Genomic DNA, 22,131 nt, shown 5'->3' with positions numbered 1-22,131 from the left:
AGAAAAAATGAAAATTAACTTGACTTTAATCAATTGCCTTAAGATCCTATTTTCACAAGTATTCTACCTAAAAACAAAGACAACATAGCTAAAAGGATCCGAAAATGTCGGTGATGTCATTTCTCTCTTCTTAGTGTGGATTTTAAACAAAACCAGAAGGGTGAATCTGATAATTTAAGATGAACATATCACTAAATAGAACTATCCATGTAAAACCAGAAATGCACTTATCCTAAAACTTCTACTGTGAAGAGGGTTGATAACATTCTTGATTCCTGAACTCATGAATGGGGAAAATGATGACATATGACAAGAAATACATAGTACTCACAGCAAGGTAGCCATTTATATAAAAAAGAATATTAGGTGGTCCTGCCCCATCTATCCTGTTATATATGAGATGCAGATTATTCTCCCCCCTCCACCACTGGGATGGAGTCTGTTACTCTGTCACCCAGGCTGGAGTGCAGTGGTGCGATCTTGGCTCACTACAACTTCCACCTCCAGCGTTCAAGCAATTCTTGTGTCTCAGCCTCCCAAGTAGCTGGGACTACAGGCACGAGCCACCATACCTGGCTAATTTTTTGTGTTTTTAGTAGAGATGGGGTTTCAATATGTTGGCCAGGCTGGTCTTGAGCTCCTGACCTCAAGTGATCTGCCCACCTCAGCCTCCCAAAGTGCTGTGATTACAGGAATAAGCCACCGTGCTTGGCCAAGATGCAGATGATTCTTACCTGGACCTGTAGTTTTAGTTTTTGTTGGTCCTGGTCCATTTTTGGGAGTGGTGGTTACTCTGTAACCGGTAACAGGGGAACTTGAAGGCAGCCACTTGACACTAATGCTGTTATCCTGAACATCAGTCACTTGCATCTGGGATGGTTTGTCAATTTCTACAAATAAAAGCAAGGAGAAACCAGTGAAGCCCCAGTCCTTGGAGACAAGATTGGACAAGTCCTCCTCTCTAGGTCTGGTACACATTTGAATGATCTCTTACCTGAGAAAGGTATTTTCTTCTTGAAAGAATACAGAGAGAACTTTTAGAGGATGGGGCATGCCTCTCAATACCATTGCCTATTTTTGAGATGGCTGCTTCATTCACAAAGAAGCTACATTCCACAAGCAGGTGTCTGTCTTCCTACTTTATCAACCCATCCACTCTTCTCCAACAAATATTTATTGAACACTCTCCATGCCTGTCTTATTGCAGACATGAGGAATATATCAACAAAACTGACAAAACTTCCTGCCCTTGGGGTACTTCCTTCTTTATCTGGCTCAAAATTCTGTTAGCTGCAGGTGTCAGCTGCAGGTTGTTGACTTATTAAAAAGGAAAATCAATTCTACAATGAGAAAAATACCATGGGAGAATACTGTAAAAACTATCTGAATAAATAAGGTGGTGTCACCCCAGAGTAGAAGTTTGTACCTGTTCGGTAATTAATGGTAACTGGCTTGCTGCTCGCGGGGCTGTCCCCACGGCCAGTGACAGCATACAGAGTGATGGTATAATCGACTCCAGGTTTAAGGCCACTGATGGTAGCTGTAGACTTGCTTCCAGGCACAGTGAACTCCTGGACAGGGCTATTTCCTCCTGCATGAAAAGGGGTTAGTTCAGAGTGTGAGGGGCTTAGAGTTACTTGGGTATTACTGAATAATTGAATCACCACATTGATAGCAGCATGTAAATCAAATCTTGCTTATTCCCTTTTAAAGAGTGCTAATAATAGGTCTTGAACAGAAAGGGGTATTTATGCACGTCGTAATCCTTGGTAAGTGTATAAACATTGAGAGAAAATTACAGTCAACGCTATTTTAACATTTCAGCTTTAAAATGTCACCGAGTAGCATTAAAAGAGGGAAGGTTAAACCCTCAACCCAGGATTGCATGCACTGCGTCCTTTTTAAAAAATTTAACAGAATACATTCCTGTTAAATAAAATTTGGAAAATACAGAAAAGTAAAGAGAAGAAAATATAAACTCCTGACCTCAAGAGTGTCTTTATTTCCACCACTGATAATATGTTTGTGAATTTACAATCCTTTTTTCTTCCTCTCAGCTCTGCCATTCCCCCTCTAGTTGTATTATATGAACAACTTTTTATTTGGGTTTCAGAACAAATTAGGTTGTCTATATCTTCCGTATTTTCTTGGAAATAAAAAAGGGTTCCACTGATGGGACTTGCTAAAGTGTCTTTAATTCTGTGTTCACTGTGGGGATTTCAGGTTATCCACAATAGAGCCTGATTGAATCAGAGTGTAAAATAGCATTTTACTGCCGTACCTGTTTCTCCATAGGTGATCCTGTAGTATCTCACTGTGACAGCAGGAGCATCCCAGCTGATCAGCAGGCTGGTGGGGGATGCAGCAACAACTTCCAGGTCCCTCGGAACATCAGAAACTAGAAAAAAAAAAATCGAACATTTTCACATCTGTAATTTTCAAGCAATACTCAGATTATTCTTTGCTCATTTTTCAGATAATTGTCTTAATGATTCCTTCATACAATAATGTAAATACTATGTGTAATTAGTAGAATTTAATATTATGACAAATTCAAAATAAGGGGTTACAGAGCCCATCTAAATTGTGATAAAATGATTATTTCAAATTTAGGGAAGGGCTTTTTTTTCCCCTCAACTTGTTATTTGGAAAAATTTCAAAACTGCAGAAAAGTGTAAAATAGTAATACAAGGCTGGGCACAGTGGCTCATGACTGTAATCCAAGCACTTTGGGAGGCCAAGGCAGGTGGGTCATTTGAGGTCAGGAGTTCAAAACCAGCCTGGCTAACATGGTGAAATCCCATCTCTACTAAAAATGCAAAAATTAGCCAGGTATGGTGGCGGGCCCCTGTAACCCCAACTACTTGGGAGGCTGAGGCAGGAGAATTGCTTGAGCCTGGGGGGCAGAGGTTGCAGTGAACTGAGATCATGCCACTGCGCTCCAGCCTGGGCGACAGATCAAGGCTCCACCTCAAAAAAAAAAAAAAAGTAATACAGTGAACACCTATGTACCCTTTCCTTAGGTATTTGTCTCTCACTTAACAACTGAAGACAAAAACACAGACTTCATGATGCTACTGCTCCCCTAAGTACTTCAGCCTCTATCTGCTAAGAACAATGACACCATTAGACTAAAATTACATTTTTAAAGGTACTCTGAAACAGTGTTCAGTTTTCTACTTTTTTTCTTTTTTTTTTGAGACAGGGTCTCGTTCTTTCACCCAGGCTGGAATGCAGTGGCGTGATCTCAGCTCATTGCAACCTTTGTCTCCTGAATACAAAGATTCTTCTGCCTCAGCCTCCCAAGAAGCTAGGATTACAGGTTCATGCCACTATGCCTTGCTAATTTTTGTATATTTAGTAGAGACGGGGTTTCACTATGTTGGCCAGGCTAGTTGTGAACTTCTGACCTCAATTGATCTACCCACCCTGGCCTCTCAAAGTGTGGGGATTACAGGCATGAGCCACCACGTCCAGCTAGTTTTCTTCATTTTGAATAAAACTTGTGTTATTAGAAATGCATAAATACCCAAATCAGTTGAGAAATTTTTTGAGAGAAAAAAATCACCTTCTTTACTACCACTGTGCCCGGCCTTCTTTACTATATTCTAAGGGAGATTTTTCTACACACATTTTCACTTCCCTCTCCATGTCCCATGACCACCATCTAATTTTTTTAAGAGCTGATGACAGGCAGCAGCAAGTGACTTTACAGAATATACCAACTGGGTAGGAAGTCTTCTGAGTTTCTTTGCAGACCAGAAAACAAGTTACCTGTTGATTGTTGGCCAACCAATGGGAGACTTTCCTCTCTGCCATAAAGAGCAATGATGCTGACCACATACTCTGTGCCGGGAGTGAGGTTGGTGAGGGTGATGGAGTTCCGAGTTGGGGGCACCCGATCTTCTCGAGGTCTCCCGCTCTGATGCTCGGGATTATGGCGGATCCTGTAGCCAGTGATGGTGGCTCGAGGAGCAATCCAGTGCACAGTAAAAGAGTTGGCAGTAATATCAGAAAAGTCAATGCCAGTTGGGGAATCAAGGCCTGTTTTCCCACCAGCGAAAAAAGAAAAGACACCACCAGTTTAGGAAGTGAGGAAGGTGTAGAAGAAATTAATGTACATTCAACAATTCGGTCCTGTCTCATCAATACCATGATTTGCCATAAACTTCAGATTAAGATGTACTGATTCTAAGCTACACATGTGTTTTAAAATCATAAATTGACTCACTTCAAAATAGCCAACTCAAGCATCCATTTTTTTCTTTTGCTAAGTAATTCAAGCAATTTTTAGGTGTTATTACAGTAGGTTTCTGTGTCACATTTGTAGATAAGTGTTCAAGATATTCTGAGAATTGACATTTTCAAATTTCTCAGTGTTCAAGTATCCTATGTTTCTATCCTGTAAGTGTATCCTTCCAAGTAAAGCAAGATCTGCCCACTGTCAAGGTAAGTGTTTGACTCTCAAGGAAGCCTCCTAAGCTCAAGAGGAAATTTATGTCAACAGAGTGGTAATGATGCCAAACACAAAACTTTCTAAAACTAAAGACATTATCCCAGATAAATTACAATGCTGATAACTCTTCATGTATTGACATTTTTGAAAAATGCACAAAAATTCAAAGTTTGTTGTAAATTCAAATCACTTAGTCTCTGGGACTTCCAGCAAATTTCTGTTTCAGTTACACCATTTACTAGTTCTATTCAATAAAAAACCAAACTAAGATACCATAAGTCCTTTTTAGAAGCAAGTAGACTATAAATAAATCAATGGATATACTAAACTGTACGTTTTTAAAGAAAAAAATTAAAAGAAGCATTCATATTTAAGTACATCATATTTATGAGATTCAAATTTCTTCTTGTAAATTCATACTTTATTAAGTAGAAAAAACCATAAACTTGCTGGCTTAGTAAAGGAAGAAAAATAGATGACAATGAATGTTGGGTTAGTCAGCCACATAATGAAAAGGAATGTCCACTAAAGCTAAATAACAAAGATCTTCTTCTTGGGAAATGTTTTTTAAAAGGACAGAAAAATTTCTTGATTAATTTGTTAGTGACTGAAAATCTAGGTGATTGCTGAATATCTTTTAGTCTTTGAGACCAGTGATAATACTGTGATGACACAGGTACACATGCCACGACCACAAAAAATGGAGATGTATTTTTAGATGTAGCATTTCATTTGTTATACAAGATTGGTAGGCAAAAGCTACTGGATACTGTCAACAACACTCACCTGTTTTCTGTCTTCCTCTAAGAGGTATGCTCTCGTGTTGTTCGTAGACACTGGAGACACTCACTAAATATTCTGTACCAGGCAGGAGATCTGAAGAGGCAAGTGGGACTTATTTTAAAATTGTGCTGGAAAGCATGAAAAACCAACGCACACCTAGGACTATTTCAACTGATGAAATATCCAAATGTCCAGTCCTATCACCTACTTACACCTAGTGAATGCCGCTATCTGGTGAACGTCTATAATTAGTTGATAAGGAAGGGTCACCTTGCCCCATACTCTCTCAAAGCCCTGCCCTCAGTTCCACCTCTGAGTGTGACTCAGCTGGATTTTGAGTGAGATGAAGTTGCTGCCGCAATGTAATATTTCTCTTATCCACCTGAGAGTATGTCTCTGGAGCGCACGTGATAATCCTTGCTGTGGTGCTGTAGATTGCCATTGATGCCTTACAACAAGACTGAGAGGTAGTTTGCTACTTTTAAAGGCAGTTTTCTTGCCATACAATGTACTGCATATATGTAAAGTGATTTGATGGGTTTTTACACATGTATGACTTGGGAGACCATCACGACATTCAGGACAATGAACAAACCATTCACCTCTAAAAATTTGGTCTACTACAATATGTCCATTTTGCAAATGAAAAAAAAAAAAAAAAACTGAGACACAGAGAAGTTATCTTCTTTAATTTACTGCCCAGGATCATACAGTGATTGACCCAGGCCAGCACTAGTGGTCTTAGCAATTAACCTTTACTGGAAAAGAGCCACAGTTCAAAGAGAAAGCAATTGGTTCTGCCATATTAAAATGAGAGCAGCGTATTTTTTAAAAAATTAAATATACATCCCTGAGTATCTTCTTCCATTTTGAGACGGAGTTTTGCTCTGTCACCCAGGCTGGAGTGCAGTGGCATAATCTTGGCTTACTATAACCTCTGCCTCCTGGATTCAAATGATTCTTCTGCCTCAGCCTCCTGAGTAGCTGGGATTACAGGTGCCCCCCACCATGCCTAGCTAATTTTTGTCTTTTTAATAGAATCGGGGTTTCACCACATTGGCCAGGCTTGGTCTGGAACTCCTGACCTCAGGTGATCAGTCCACCTGAGCCTCCCAAAATGCTGGGATTACAGGTGTGAGATACCACGCCCAACCTCTTCTTCCATTTTAATACACAGTCATGCCATAGCTTAATGATGGAGATTCATTTTGATAAGTGTGTGATTTGGTGATTTTATTGTGCAAACATCATAAAGTGTACCTACATAAACCTAGATGGGCTTGTAATCCCAGCACTTTGGGGGGTGGAGGTGGGTGGGTCACTTGAGTTCAGGAGCTCCAAACCAGCCTAGCCAACATGGTGAAATCCCATCTCTACTAAAAATACAAAAACATTAGCTGGGCGTGGTGGTGCACGCCTGTAATCTCAGCCACTTGGGAGGCTAAGGCAGGAGAATCGCTTGAGCCTGGGAGGTAGAGGTTGCAATGAGCTGAGATCGAGCCATTGCACTCCAGCCCAGGCAACAGAGGGAGACTCCGTCTCAACAAACAAACAAACAAACTAAATGGTAGAGCCTACGACACACCTAAGCTATATGGTCTAGCCTTTTGCTCGTAGGCTACAAGCCTGTGCAGCATGTTATTATACTGAATACTACAGGCAATTGTAACACATGATAAATATTTGTATATCTAAACATATTTAATCATAGAAAAGGTATTATAAAAATAGGTATTATAATCTTATGGAACCACTGTCGTATATGTCAGATGTCATTATGTGGCACATGATTGATCCAAAAAGATACAGAGAGTGACATTTCTAACTTTGAACTCCTACTCACTAAGCCCACGTTTCCCTGTACACCATTTGCCCTTTAGCCTTTCTGTAAAGCCTCCTACAAAGTTTTGAAAAGTGCCAGGCTGGAGGACTAGATGCTTGGATTCCACTTCCACGTAACTAGCTGGTCAGTGACAATTTACTTAATCACTGGGGACCTCACCTGCTTCATGTTTATCTGTTTATTTATTTGGAGACAGGGTCTCATTCTGTCACCCAGGTTGGAGTACAGTAGCACAATCATGGCTTACTGCAACCTCAACCTCCCAGGGCTTAGGTGATCCTCCCACCTCAACCTCCTACATAGTTGAGACCACAGGTGTGCACCACCATGCTCAGCTAATTTTTGTATTTTTTGTAGAGACTGGATCTCACTGCCTTGTCCAGGCTGGTCTTGAACTCCTGGGCTCAAGCAACTGGCCCACCTGAGCTTCCCAAAGTGCTGGGATTACAGGTATGAGCCACTCCACCTGGCTTGCTTCATCTTTAAAAGAGGATAATAATGACTTTGCTAGGAGGGAGAGAGGCCACCTTGAGGTCATTTGCAGCATTGGGGTGATAATGTGGTCTTAGAACGCATGAGTACCATGTGACAGGTCACTGGCTAAGCTGAGGCAGTCACTGTGATGCAGGGGCTTATATATTGGGTAATGCTGTAATTAGTGATTCCAGGGTTCTCTAGAACAGAAGCAATAGTTCTGGGGTTGTGGATATGCCAATATACAGATATTCTTGCCCTCAGCCACAAAGTAAGAAACTGAGATCATGGGCATGCTGAGCTGCTCTTCTCTGTATTTCATCATCTAAATTATGTTTGAAAGGTAGAGGATGTTTCAGACTAATATTTGGTAATGTACCTAAAAGTAAGCTATTTTTCCCTCATGTAGAATCTTTTGCTGTTGTTATATATTTTACTATTACAGTATAGTAAAAATAATAAGAAGCACTGTTTATGCGAAACACAGCACCATCTTGCAGCCTACTCTTTTATTCTTTGATAAAAGATGTCTACTCTGTAATGGTTGGGACTAGAAAGAGACAATTTCCATAAATTGTTGTTTATTTAATGTCAGTTTTTTCCTAAGTTCTCAGCCTTCTGAGAAATCCTTCTAACAGATTCTTTTTGAAGTACAAATTAAACTTCTGACTCTGTTCAAAACAACATCCTAATCCAGCCCAAGCAATCAGTCACTTTTCTAAGTATTCAAAACTTAAATAGATCACCTGCTGACACTTTTTTTTTTAATAAAAATGAGAATAAAGCACATATAGTGACACTATTTTCAGTTCTCATTTTTATCTCTAAAGATTTAGATTTAGTCATGTAATTTCTCTTGATATTCACTTATTTTTATGTGCTTATTTGGAAGCAGAATTTGTTTGAAGTCAAGCTGGTGTTTTTCCACTATGATTTTTTTAAAAGCTGTAGATATCAAAAGTATATTAAAACAGCAACAAACATTACATCTTTCAAAATTTATGGAGCTGTACATTGAATTTGGAATTTAGTTTGTAGCTTGGTTGCAGCTCTCTTGCTCTTAGCTGCTCCTATTTGAGAACTCAGAATTCATTTGCTATGCTCTGGGTTAATATTTTGGAACAGACACATTCGGCTGCTTACTTGTTAAGACCACTGCATTGTCTGAAGGAGAAATTGACAATTCTGCAACGTCCTCTTCATTTTTCACAGGTGAGTAACGCACCAGGAAGTTGGTCAAATCAATGGATGGGGGTGGAGCCCAGGTGATGCGCATGGTGTCTGGACCAATGTTGGTGAATCGCAGGTCAGTGGGAGGGGGAACAGCTGGTTTCAAACAAGAAGGAAGACTCAGTTAATGCAATTTTAAAATTAAAGCTAACAAAGTAGCTGGAAAGGTAAAATCGATATTTCATGCATAAAGGAAACAGTCATAATCATGCAAACAGTCTAATCTAAATCTATTTTAAGTCATAGCGTACTACTGTTAAAAATAAAACACTACACACAGTACTGTTAGGCCCCCTTTAACCTTTTTGCCATCATAAATATATTTCAAAAAATAATTTTAATCTACTTTCAAATACATTGACTTTAAGCACATTATTAATACCATTGCAAATTATTTTATCCCAGGCTGAAGAGGCTTAAGTTGCCACACAGCAGAGACACATAGCAATACTTTCCAAAGAAATCCATGCACACAGACAAAAAGACAAGAGGGTCCTAAACCCCCCCCCATGTGAGATGTCTAGAGCTACGGTTCCATTCAGTGAATTCTACTTACAAGTGAAGAGGGTTCATGCAAATTGGTTCTCAGCGTGTTTCTTTTCCCATGCAGGGCAGAGAACCTCTAAAATGTTGCATGCTTATCCCCAGACTGTGGTTAAAGAGGTGTTTCTTTACCTAATGACAGCAACAAAACCTAGAATGCTCCCAAGTTTCGTTTTCTCCTACCTCAAAACAATACCTATCCACTCTACCCTAAATTTTGATGGGTTTTTAGCTACAAAGAAGGAACACGGTAGAGTTTATCAAAGGGTAGGAGGGTGAGCATGATGGTACAGTTTGGAGGTATATTTCTTATAATTAACTGGTGCTCATTATACAACTTGGTATTCATGTTCAGCATTTAAGAAGAAAAATTCTAGGTCTGCAAATTGAATGAACATTTGCTATTTTATATTTAACAGAGCAGACATCTGTATTTCTCCAGCTTTATATCTACTTGTAGTGTAAATGAGAGTGAACTTAAGAATACTTGCATATGCTTTCCTCCCTCAGTTTAGCAGATGCATTTGATTCCTTATCCCCCCAACTCCACCCTGTCTTAATCTTTGGACAATTGCTGACTTCTCCCTTGAAACATCCATATTTAACCAGAGTAACTGGTGGCAGCATGCAACACACCATCCATGTCTTAAACACAGAAGTTTTCAAAATTCACCCGTTTGCTGTGTCAGTGTAGTAGGGGCACTCTCGCCGCCATTAATGAGAGTGATAACGCTGATATCATAGTCAATGCCCGGCTCCAGCCCTGTGACTGTGTAGTATCCTACTGAGGAGTCCACAAAATCTTCAAAAATAGGGATCCCTTCTCCTGCCGCAACTACTGTGATGCGGTACCCAATAATGGTGGAAGAGTTTAGCGGGGTCCACCTCAGGCCGATGCTTGAATCGGTTATATCAACAAAGCTTAGGTCAGTGAGTTGGGGCACCTCTATTGAGTTACAAAGCAAAGGGGGGGAAAAAGGCAAATAGAGGCAAAAAAAAAAGAGGAAAAAATAAAGCAGTGTATATCAGGTTACCGGTAGTAAAATTGATGGAATGTTAAAGCAATGATGGTAATATGCACTCTGTTTTAAATTCTCTGAAAAGGCTTCCTAAGCATCATGAACAGTTTGCTTCCCTGGGAGAATAAAGCAGGTTACAATATTCTTTTAGGATTTTTTTTTTTTTCATTTTGAAAACGTCCTTAAAGGGTACAATTTGAACTGTTCAGATTCCTAAAAATCATAGGCCTCTTTAGGATGCCAAAACCATTCTTAGAGCCTCAACATAATATCTGAAGTATCAGCAATGTTTTTTAAAATTCCAAAACTGTTTTGGTAGAAAATAAGCTTGCATGAAGAAGGTTAAAAAAAATAATAATTGGCTGATAATTTTTTTTTCTCCCATACAAAACTCATGATGACCTCATAGCCATAACGCTAATGCATTATGAACATATGGTGTGAAATGTGCCCTTCAGAAGCACATTCAGGCTGAGGAAAGGCAGGCCTAAAGTCAAGGCCATTGCCACTATTTTAGTTCATTCATAATCAAAATATTTAATTAGCGTTAGTAAAAGCATTCTACCAAGGAGTTCAAAGGGTAACACAATCTGTCCAATGCCTTCAGTCTGTTATAATCCAATGGACAAACAAGCCTATCCTTAGATAGGCCTTTGCAATGTTGTCTTTGAAGCCACAAGAAAGAACACCCTGAAGGTGTGGCTTTTACTTCTTTTTTTTTTTTTTTAATTCAATTTTTAAAAAGAAGGATTTGAAACTGCAAGATGAAAAACTGGACGTGTCAACCAAATGCTGTTTTAGTGCTCACATACGGGGACAAAACTATTTGATAGGCAGCTGTTGGAAATTGACATGGACTGTCAAATCAGGCAGAAATGTCCTAATGGGATGCATTTACCATATTACTTTTAGCCTGTCAGTACTGAGTACAGACACGTGACAGTGTTTTAGTACACTTCCATGTGAGCGGACAGTACAAAGTTAAAGCCATGGTTGCCACTCCATTACATACTTGCTGCAACACACAGCATCCCAGTGAAGCACAGACAGTAAAGCGGTGTTAACGGCAAGCATTTGTCCAAATTGCTACTTTGACTTCATCGTTTTGGAGAGTGCAGCTGGGAGATCAGAGTTAAATCCCAAATCTATTTGACACCCTTAACCATCTGGGGATTAAGATGCTAATCCCCACTCTTATTGGAAGTACCACTCTGAGGATAGCAGCTTATTTTTCTATTACCTGGGATGATGGTATCAGAGATAGGGACACTTTCCTTGTCATCCTTGACAGTGTAAACACTGACATTGTACTCCAGGCCGGGACTCAGGTTATCAAAAGTGCAGGAACTCTGATCAGCATGGACCTCTTCTTCCAAAGAATATCCCTGCTGGCCATTTGTAGGGGTTGTGGTAATTCTATAACCAGTAATGTCTGGAGAAAAAAGAAAGGAGGAAGTTTTTGCACCAAGCATCTGTGAGCCAGAGCATATTTAACTAGACTCCAATGGTGGACTCACGGAGCAGAATGCAGAAGGACCTGGCATTTACTGAGGACTCCACTGTCACTATCATTCAATGCTTGCAACAATCCTTTCAGGCAGTTCTAAGATCCTCACTTTATTTTTTTATTTTTATTTTTTGAGACAGTCTCCCTCTATCACTCAGGCTGGAATGCAGTGGCACAATCTTGGCTCATTTCAGCCTCTGCCAAGAAGCTCACTTTTTTTTTTTTTTTTTTTTTTTTTTGAGACAGTCTCGTTCTGTCTCCAGGCACTAGGCTGGAGTGCAGTGGCGTAATCTTGGCTTCCTGCAATTTCTGCCTCCTGGGTTCCAGCAATTCTCCTGCCTCAGCCTCCCAAGTAGCTGGGACTACAGGCACGCGCCGCCATGCCCAGCTAATTTTTGTATTTTTTAGTAGAGACAGGGTTTCACCATGTTGGCCAGGATGGTTTCGATCTCTTGACCTCATGATCCGCCCACCTCGGCCTCCCAAAGTAAGATCCTCACTTTAAAGGAAATCTTGAACCAGTGAGTGATTCCCAAAAGCTTTTTTTGTCTCCAAATCCCATAGTCCTATCACTGCATCCCGCTTTTCCTTAATGGATTATTTGAAGACAGCTGAGGAATATTCCTTTCTACCCACTAGTGTGGAATCGCTCTCAACCTAAAGCACATTCCCCAAAGAGAACTCTCCTAATTCAAAAGGCCTGAAACTATGGGATTTACGGGAAGAGAATCAAGAAGGCGAAAAGGTGAAAAACAAAAGAGGTGATACTTATTCTAGAAAGAGTATTGATTGGGAGGCTGAGGCAGGTAGATCACCTGAGGTCAGGAGTTTGAGACTGGCCTGGCCAACATGGTGAAACCCTGTCTCTACTAAAAATACAAAAATTAACTGGGCGTGGTGGCCGAGATTTCGCCACTGCACTCCAAGCCTGGGTGACAGAGCGAGACTCAAAAAAAAAGAACGATAAAAAAGAGTATTGATTGTTGTAGTCTTCAGGAATCACAGAAATTGGGCAGTAAAAGAGTTGAGGGGGAGGAGAGAAAGACAGTCAAACAAAAACAGTGACAACTAGAGATCTGCAGGGCCAGCTTAAAAGTAAAACGAGAAAGTATATTAAACTTTATGAAGGGCAAGGAGATGACAGTATGTTTTGCCATTAGGAACAGGGTGAACACTAACATGGCAAATACGAGGAAGCCCAACTGGATGAGAAATAAATATTGAGATCATTACACTTGCTACTGATCATCCAAATGTGTGGGCTGGGCGATTGAGACAAGCAAGGTGTTAATGGTCCTGCTGCTAACAAGCATGAAGCTTGCCAACTTCAAATTTCAAATTCGGAGCAACTCAGCTGGAAATTGTATAGCTTTGGCTTAAACGATGTTTCCAAACATAATGAAAACTTCCTGAAAATCACTCTACTTCAGAGGGAGATTAAAAGAGCTGGTTTTATTCTGTGTGATTGCAGACATTAATCAGATTTAGAAATGATTGCCTTAGCTTTGTGCCCTGGCAAAAATAAGAACTATATAATACTTTTTTAAACAAAAATTTCACGATGATTTAACGGTAAATTTAGAAATAGCTAAATAATAAACTAAGCATATCCCTTAAATTAATAAGTATATGAGGTAATAATGTAATCAACATTCATTGAAACTTCTGTTTCTGTTTAATTTAAGGTTTTCTCAGTAAGTTTTGTGAGACTTTCATGTGGTTTTGGCAAAAGTAATGAATATCTAAAATTTCCTGTTATTGCCTTAGTACATCATGTTATTTGAATATTGTTATAGCTATCTTTACATAATTTTACATTTTATAAATAATTTTCAAATATGTGTGAATGGGGAATTTAGATAAATGCTTCATTTAAAGTTTTTAAAAGTCATGAAACCCCTTGACCAAATTTTTCAGTTTGCATAGAATATAATTTAAAAACAATTACATTCCAAATATGTGAAGTTGGGTGTGGAAGGAGTCTACAAACAATCCCAGTTTTGCAACATTTAAAATGTGTGACTATGAGTAGGCCGATTTTTTCAAAGTCTCAGTTTTCGTATTCTGTAAAATGAAGGTATTTCTGCCTTTCATCACCCTTAAATAATTGCAGTGCAACTCATGACAAAACATTCACAAAACTTCAGGGAACAATAAACTTAGGCTCTATAACCACTCAAAAAAGGGAAATTACGTAATATGACTTCAGCCATTTGTTTGGCAATTTTTAATGCACTCAGCGAAAGGCACCTTCCACACTGCTTTTCTTCAATCTTACAGCTGTGTAAGGATCTGCCTTGTCCCTGTAGACTAGCGTAAGATTGTTCTGTTTCCTGTGATTGAAGTCAACATGCATTAAAAGCACCCTGCATGCTGCTCCACGATGTTCATTAGATTTTGCTATAGTTTTATGGAGAGCTGAGCAATTGTAATTCAAATCCTATCTTCCTCTGAAAGGAACATAGTTTCTAAAATCTTTGTCTTGGGAAGGTATGGTGTATACTTGCCCTCTGTTCCATCCCATGCTTACCTGGGGTGGTGCTCCTCTCCCAGGAGACTGTGAGCACTCCAGTGTCAGGGTTTGACTCCAGATGCAAGTTTGTTGGTGGAGACAATGCTATGCAGAAAGAAAATTTTAAAAGTGAAAGCTAACACAAAGCTCTTGACCTGTGTGATCTTTCCTCCTTCCCTACCTCCCTCTCTTCCATGCTTCTTCCCTCCCTCCCATAAAAATATAGGTTACACTACGAAAACATGATGGACAGCAGCAATTCTCTGACCAAGACTTTTTTTTTAATGATTACCGATTTTACAACACTATTGAAATTATTTTCATCTTTCCAGTTCATAAATATTCTTGACATGGAAAGAACATCTCCAGTGCCATAAAATATAAGGCATGAATTGAACCTGCTACCCCAAATTCAGGAATAGCATTAATAATATAAGTAAGGATAAAGTATTTCCCCTGTGCCATTCTCATAAGTAAAAAGTGATATTGACACTAGCTTTTTTCAAAAAGTGGAACAGTTTTAAAAACGAATCGAAAAGGGAAAAAGAATTCTTCTTACGTGTCACCACTTTGTTTACGATTGGTGCATCTCTTTCCTGTCCATCTCTCAGGACTTGGATGGTATAGACATATTCCACGCCTGGAGTCAAGCCAGACACAACGATGCTTCCTGAGTCTGAAGTCACTTCTCGTGGTGCCTCTCCTCCCTGGCTTGGTCGAACACCCAGCTAGAGGAAGGAAAGCAAAATAAACACCAAGGCAAATATTTCCAGAGCTGTGTTACTGCTGTGAGGTTGTGATTATGCTTTAAATAGTGTGAACTCTTCAGAAACTGCACAATGTACTTTTATTAAGAAATGATTTGGGGACTCTTTTATATACTTTAGCTGGAAATTCCCCAAGGTAGGGGAGTGATCTTCCAAACTGCATTAAGGTGGCTTGTAATGAAAGGTTCCAGAGAAATGGCATTACATATTGCTTTGCTTGATAAAGAATCTCTTGTTACAAACCAAACATACACGGGACTGTGGGCCACATGGTAGTTCATTTCTGTTTTTTGTGTGTGTGCTAGAAGGAATGACTGAGCTCTCTAAGTTATTCACATTCAATTCACCTTTTAGTTGCCATTTAAAGGCACTAGCCCTTGTAGCAACTGTTTTGGAAAAACAAACCTTTTGAAGAGATATGTTCATAGCTTTAACTGCAGGATGATACATTATAAGAGAAGAATAGCTATACCCATGATTTAAAATCCTTTTAAGATTCTATTTCAAAAGCTTAGGTAACACTGTGTCATCAAATAGTGTTCAACTCTAGAGAGATCCTTCACACATCATAAGGCTTCTGAAAGTCAGCACGACATTATTAAGGGAATTTGAAAGGTATACTGGCAATCTTCAAAAAGTTCCTCTATATTTGAGTAGCATAATCATAAATATGGCCATTTATATACTTCATCTTTGGTGTATTTTTTAAACCATCAAGGGGATTGAGTCCTGATTTCCAGCGATAACAAGTATTTGTCTCTTCACACTAAATACCAAAGAACGGAATTCTTTTAAACTTACTCATTTGTATTCATCACTTCCCTAATATCATTACTTTAAAGAATATAAATCCAGATATCCACAGGGAAACGTTAATCTTAACTTCTATTAAGAGATTCCCCCGCAGCGCTTTGAACAGTTGGAGATGAAACTGATTGGATAAAAATGCGATTTTTTAAGTGACTCTGAGTTTCATTGGTCTCCCTAAATTGGCTTTTGTGAACTTGTTCACACCCATTTAGAACAACACATCAATGAAGTTTTCCTGTTTTTTTTGAAATGTAATTCCCTGTGGGAAAGAATAGAGAAAATAAGATAACAACAAGCAACAGCTTCATACTAATGTTTTATCCTTTGCGAAGCACTGTCAGAGCCTCTGCCCATCCTTTCAACAATTCAGTGAGGTAGACAGGGAAGGATTGTTAGGCCCTGACAATGTAATCAAAGATGTATGAACAGAAGCAGGTGATAAAACCCAGGTCTCCTGACTCCTGAACACCCTGTGTCCACCACATGAGAAACACAAGGACGTCTCAGGGCTGTATCACAGAAATTAGGGACATCTGCAGTTTACCTTAAAACCAATTCTTGGAGCAGGTGTCCATGTGATCACAATGGTGGTCTCAGTCACCTCAGTGTTGTAAGGTGGAATGGAGCTCCCCGGCTGCACTGTGAGAGAAAATCAATGCACATATTCAAACCTCAAAAATCACAGATGATTGCGTAGAATATAGATAATAAGTATTTTTATGGAGAACCTCAGTTTAACCACACAATAGATAGAGAATGTAACATATATTTTTTCACTGGGTGAGAATTGGGAGAGGATCAGGCTTCTCAATCTTGAATGTGCCACATACGTTATCTGGGGTCTGGCTAAAATGCAGCTTTTGTTTCTGGAGATCCAACAAAGAACTAGGGAGTTTGCGTTTCTGACAAATTCACAGATAATGCCAATTCTGCTGGCCCGTGAATTATACCTGAGTAACAAGGGGTTACACATCTTCTAAGGAGGGCTTTTCAGTAAATTACAGAATCTAATTCATGTCTTTTCATTATTGCTGGGATTTGAGTTTGATGACAATAAATTCCCCTATATTGCCAGTATAAAACCCCTTATGAAACGTAAAACTGGCCACCACAAACTGATTATCATATTGTTTCTTAATCATTAATTTAAGAACAATGGTTAAATTATAGATGGTTATATAAAATCAGCTTTATGCTGGGCAGGGATCAGTGGCTCACACCTATAATCCAGCACTTTGGGAGGCTGAGATGAGTGAATCACTTGAGGTCAGGAGTTCGAGGTCAGGCTGGTCTCTGGTCTCTACTTTTAAAAGAAATCTTTTTTTTTTTTTCTGAGATGGAATCTTGCTCTGTCACCCAGGCTGGAATGCAGTGGCTTGATCTCATCTCACTATAACCTCTGCCTCCTGGATTCAAGTGATTCTCCTGCCTCAGACTCCCGAGTAGCCAGGACTACAGGTGCCTGTCACCACACCCAGCTAATTTCTGTATTTTTAGTAGAGACGGGGTTTCACTATGTTGGCCAGGCTGGTTTCAAACTCCTGACCTCAGGTGATCCACCTACTTCAGCCTTCCAAAGTGCTGGGATTAAAGGCATAAGCCATGGCACCTGGCTTTAAAAAAAATTCTTATTTTTAAGTAAAAGGTTTGTTTTGGGTTTTAGTAGCAAAAATTAATAAGGAAAGAAAGAAAGAAAGAAAGAGAAAAAAAGAAAGAAAGAAAGAAAGAAAGAGAAAGAAAGAAAGAAGGAAGGAGGGAAGGAAAGAAAGGAGAAAAAGAAAGAGAAAGAAAGAAAGAAAGAAAAAAAAAAAAAAGAAAGAAAGAAAGAAAGAAAGAAAGAAAGAAAGAAAAAAGAAAAAAAAAAGAAAGAAAAGAGGCATGTATATATAAAGTTAAGATAGAGATTTCCAAGAACTTTGCAAATCTTATTATAAATGTAGAAAGGTAAGGTCACGGAAGGCCAGATATTTTGAGATGGGTAAGTTAAGTTCAAGGGTATCAAGTATATTAATAGCCCTGGTCACACTGATGTCTCCACAATTCTTCCTCTCTTTACATCTCAATCAAATTTTGTTCCCATTGGAAAAGAACCTCTGAATGCATTTATACTAAATAATGAATGGCTGGCGAGACAAAGCATTTGTCTCCAGAGTTATACAAACAGGGATTAAAAAGTGTTCAGACTCCAAGTCTCAACTCAACTCTGGTCAATTTTTTTTTTCTTTTGCCATGTGGGAATTTAGAATCAACATTGCCATTCTCGCATTTTTTTTCCAGTCTGGATTCTAAGGAGCAATTTTTTATTTTAATTTTAAAAATACCATAGGCTGGGTGCAGTGGCTTACGCCTGTAATCCCAGCACTCTGGGAGGCTGAGGTGGGTGGATCACCTGTGGTCAGGAGTTCGAGACCTGCCTGATTAACATGGTGAAACCCTGTCTCTACTAAAAAAATAAGAAAATTAGCTGGGTATGGTGGTATGTGCCTGTTGTCCCAGCTACTCAGGGAGGCTGAGAAAGGAGAATTGTTTGAACTCGGGAGGCAGAGGTGGCAGTGAGCCGACATCATGCCACTGCACTCCAGCCTGGGAAACAGAGCAAGACTCCATCTCGAAAAAAAAAAAAATGTGAGAAAAAGTCAAATACATGTGTGGGCCACTTCATAATGATAGCTCTAATGGATTAAGGTACTACTGGTTTCGTGAGCTGCTTCATCTATGTATGTTGTTATTTTGATGGTGTTTGGTGGAAGGCAGGGGTGCATGAATAGGACAGGTGACCACTGATGCCTTTTAGTACCTCTGAAATTATACACCACTTGGCTGCTGCTGACTCTGCCAAAATGCCATGGCCAGCCCTGGGTGACCATTTTTAATGGCCCACAAAAAAACAATTCGGAGAATAGTTAGTTTCTTTCACTGAACATCTGCGAAAACCACAACTTTTTCACAATTATATTCTCCTCAACTATCCTGGACTTTAAGATCAGGTATTTTCTATGGTTTGAGCCAGCCAGTTAAAGTCTTCCCAAGTTTAAGATGATGCTTTCTGCCTGGGAAGGCGATTATGGGAAAATCACCAAACCACAAACTCACAAACTGATGTCAAACAAAGGATGTGATTCTAAGGGTGAGCTATGGGTTCTGGCAGGCCTTGTTAGGGAAGAAGAGCACAGCTGTTAAAGAAATAAAATTTGCCCTATCAATACAGGAATAAGCTGAATTTCCCCCAGAAACAGCTTTTTCCCTAGCATTTCTCACATTAGCTCTTAAGAATTTAGCACAAGTTACAAAACTCAGAAAAGTTATTCCCAGAATTCAGCTTAATAAGATAGTAAAAAACTAGAGAAACTTAGTAATTTCAAAAGCATGTAAGCCCTGCTGATGTTTACAGCTTTAGGGAGTACTTAAAGTTCAAATGGAGTTGTAGAACACCCTGCTTACATTAGTTTATTTAAATATAAGCTTCCTTGAGCTGTTTTTAATTCCTTCCTCAATTATCTACTCACCAAATAATTTTTTGAAAGCATAAGCTGTGCCAGACACTATGTTAACCTTTATCTAATAAAATCAGTTTTGGCTATCAGTATTTCAATTAAAACAATTATATTTTATATGAAGGTATTGTGCAGAGCATAAAATAATATATCCAATATACCAAAGTCTTCAGAAGAACTTGAAAAATCTTGACCCACAACCTTCCCTAAATTATTGTTAGCATCATTAAAAATGCTTTTTCTTTTATAAGCACTGTATTCAACAAAAGAAACTATGTAAAATATGTCTTATGTTAAGGAATGAAAAAGACAACTATAGAATTCTACATTTTAGTAAAAGACAACATCTACTGAAAGGGCACATTCACTGAAATCTCTATTCTAATTCACCGAGGGACATTTATAAGAAATGAATATTTATAAAAAATATAAAGACATTAATTTCATGAGAGTAGATTTTAGAGTATCTTAGAACCATGTAAAATTTTAGCAAAAGTTTCAGGTAAGCTTATTTGCAAATTAAAAGCGAATTTTACTTGCTTATGATTAACTATTACTTAGGAAAAAGGCTTCATGGGCCAAACTTCTTACAGCAAATTTAAATGGAAATAAGTTTCTCCTAAAATATGAATTCTTATGGGGAAAAGTTTATATTTTCTTTGGGAAATCAATTCCACAGTTATTTACAAACTAGTCTTGTATTGACTTTTTGAATGCTTTTTAACCTCCGTACTTATAAATTAATCAGAGAGTAACATTTGTTGAAAGCTCTCAGAAAATTGCAAACTCATCCATGGTTACAATATATGCTGAAAAAGTGCTTATGTTAGGTGCTTCCGTGATTCAAAATGTTGAGTTGAAAATAACAAATAATGTTCAGCTAGAAAGAAGTAGTCTTATAATTCTCTGTGATAGAAATGGAAATGTATTTAATAGAAATCAGTTTGTGAATAGAGGTCTTTATTGTGATGTAGATATGTAGAAGATTTAAGACCACTTCCTTTAAAACGTTGAGCAAAAGGACAGACATGACCAAAAAATATTGTTAGCATTTTTCTCCTCTGAGGAATTTCAACCGTAATTTCAGAAAAAAAGCGATTCTGTCTGCAAAAGTACTTTAATCTTCTGGAGCCAACACTCGTAAAGAAATCATTTCCTTGGCTTCTTGTTCTATCAGTTGGTTCCCATTCAATCTGTAGATATTTTTTATTCTGCATTTTATAGTTACTATTCAATACCCAAAGTGATAGAACGTGGACATAGGTGCTAATTTTTTCTTGCCTTCACTAGCACTTGGTAAATTCATTTAAGGTAACAGAATTGAATTTTTCTAATAGCAGAGTGCTTTAAACCCATGTTACTCAAAGTGTTGGACCTAGAGGAAAGATGGCACTTGGCAGTATGTGCAAATGCACACACTGCTTCCCTCATCAAGAAAATCTGGCTTCAGAAAAATTCTCAGCTGTACTGAGCAGGGTGCTTTGTGATTTACATTCTGGCACAACCCTTTTCCTTGTTGCAGACTAGCAGCAAACAATGAACAAGGCCAGCAGCCAGTCTATCGAGCACATTTTTAGTATCACTGCTTTAAATTATGTACTAACTTTTTAATGTTTGTTTTTTTTAAAAAAAAAAAACAAACATGAAGAATAGAGAACGTAAAATAGTTAAGCATTTGATTTGCAGCTTACATGTGGAAAAGACTCCAGTGACTTTGGGGCTCTGTTGGTTGCCCTTTATGGCCACGAGGGATACGGTGTACTCAGATCCAGGCTGCAGGTTCCTCAGTGGGTACTTCGAGGCAGAGGGACCCACATTGTACTGCTTGGGCTGGCCTCCTCGGGTCGGGCCCACAGTCAGTCGGTACCCTGTTATCCGTGCCCGAGGCCGAGTCCATATCACCAGGACAGTAGAATCAGTTTCATTGACAAACTGGAGGTTAGTGGGAGCATCCAGTTCTAGGAAAAAAGAAGAAACATGCCAAGAAATATTTAGATCAGTGCTGATCATCACTCAAGTCCTGAAGCTTGACTGAATGTCTAAGTTTTCTCTCCTCAAGGTTGCAACTATGTGAAAGTCAAAACCCTGGGAAAACCGAGCCATTAAGAGATAGAGTGCTACACAGAACTTTGCCAAAACTCTGCCAGTCATGAGAAATTGTGGAACCATTTTGCTTGATCATCAGGAAGTCTAGTTTTCCAGCACGACTTTCCCACCATGCTCAGAAATTATAGTTATATTACAGCAATGGTGTTTTTAAAAAGGCAAAACAAACACTTCTGAACCTCACAGTTTGCCCTGAGCCAAACAGATTAAGGAAAGAAGGATATGCCTCCTAAAATGACAGCAAGAAGAAGCTCTCTACGGGTCAAAAGCAATATTCTGTGAATATTCCTTTGCTGGAGAAATAAAAGTTATTTTCACATGGTTCAGATTAGATAATAATTACAGTAATTATAACATATACTCAAATCATCAGATTCATGGTAGGATACTGGTGAATTTGCACTATCACAGTCACAAAAATTGTGGAATTTATTCTTGAGAATAATAACCAGGAATTTTTCCCACCAAAATTTAAATAACCTTTCAAATAGAGGAAATCTTTAAGAGGTAGTCAAGTATAATAACTGAGAGCATGGGCTTTGGACATAGGTTACAGAGCCAGCTCTGTCCCTTCCTATCTCTGTGAC

At 38.8% G+C, this 22,131-nt stretch overlaps 1 protein-coding gene across 1 annotated transcript in view; it reads right to left on the bottom strand.

Moving 5' to 3' along the window:
* The window catches only part of FN1 (fibronectin 1), a 76,129-nt gene that overhangs the window by 23,372 nt on the left and 30,626 nt on the right, over nucleotides 1–22,131 (bottom strand). Inside the window, 12 exon segments of the mRNA XM_032278306.1 lie at nucleotides 735–890; nucleotides 1,427–1,591; nucleotides 2,282–2,398; nucleotides 3,775–4,044; nucleotides 5,243–5,332; nucleotides 8,700–8,882; nucleotides 10,003–10,275; nucleotides 11,589–11,780; nucleotides 14,386–14,472; nucleotides 14,927–15,095; nucleotides 16,489–16,583; nucleotides 21,130–21,396. Coding sequence (XP_032134197.1) covers nucleotides 735–890; nucleotides 1,427–1,591; nucleotides 2,282–2,398; nucleotides 3,775–4,044; nucleotides 5,243–5,332; nucleotides 8,700–8,882; nucleotides 10,003–10,275; nucleotides 11,589–11,780; nucleotides 14,386–14,472; nucleotides 14,927–15,095; nucleotides 16,489–16,583; nucleotides 21,130–21,396 — 2,064 coding nt within the window.

The sequence above is a fragment of the Sapajus apella genome, unplaced genomic scaffold (genome assembly GCF_009761245.1).
Source record: "Sapajus apella isolate SASKATOON/1434 unplaced genomic scaffold, GSC_monkey_1.0 scaffold10, whole genome shotgun sequence".
NCBI classification, from domain to species: domain Eukaryota; kingdom Metazoa; phylum Chordata; class Mammalia; order Primates; family Cebidae; genus Sapajus; species Sapajus apella.
The sequence above is the reverse complement of the archived record's forward strand: the minus strand, read 5'-3'. Positions and strand labels throughout refer to the sequence as shown.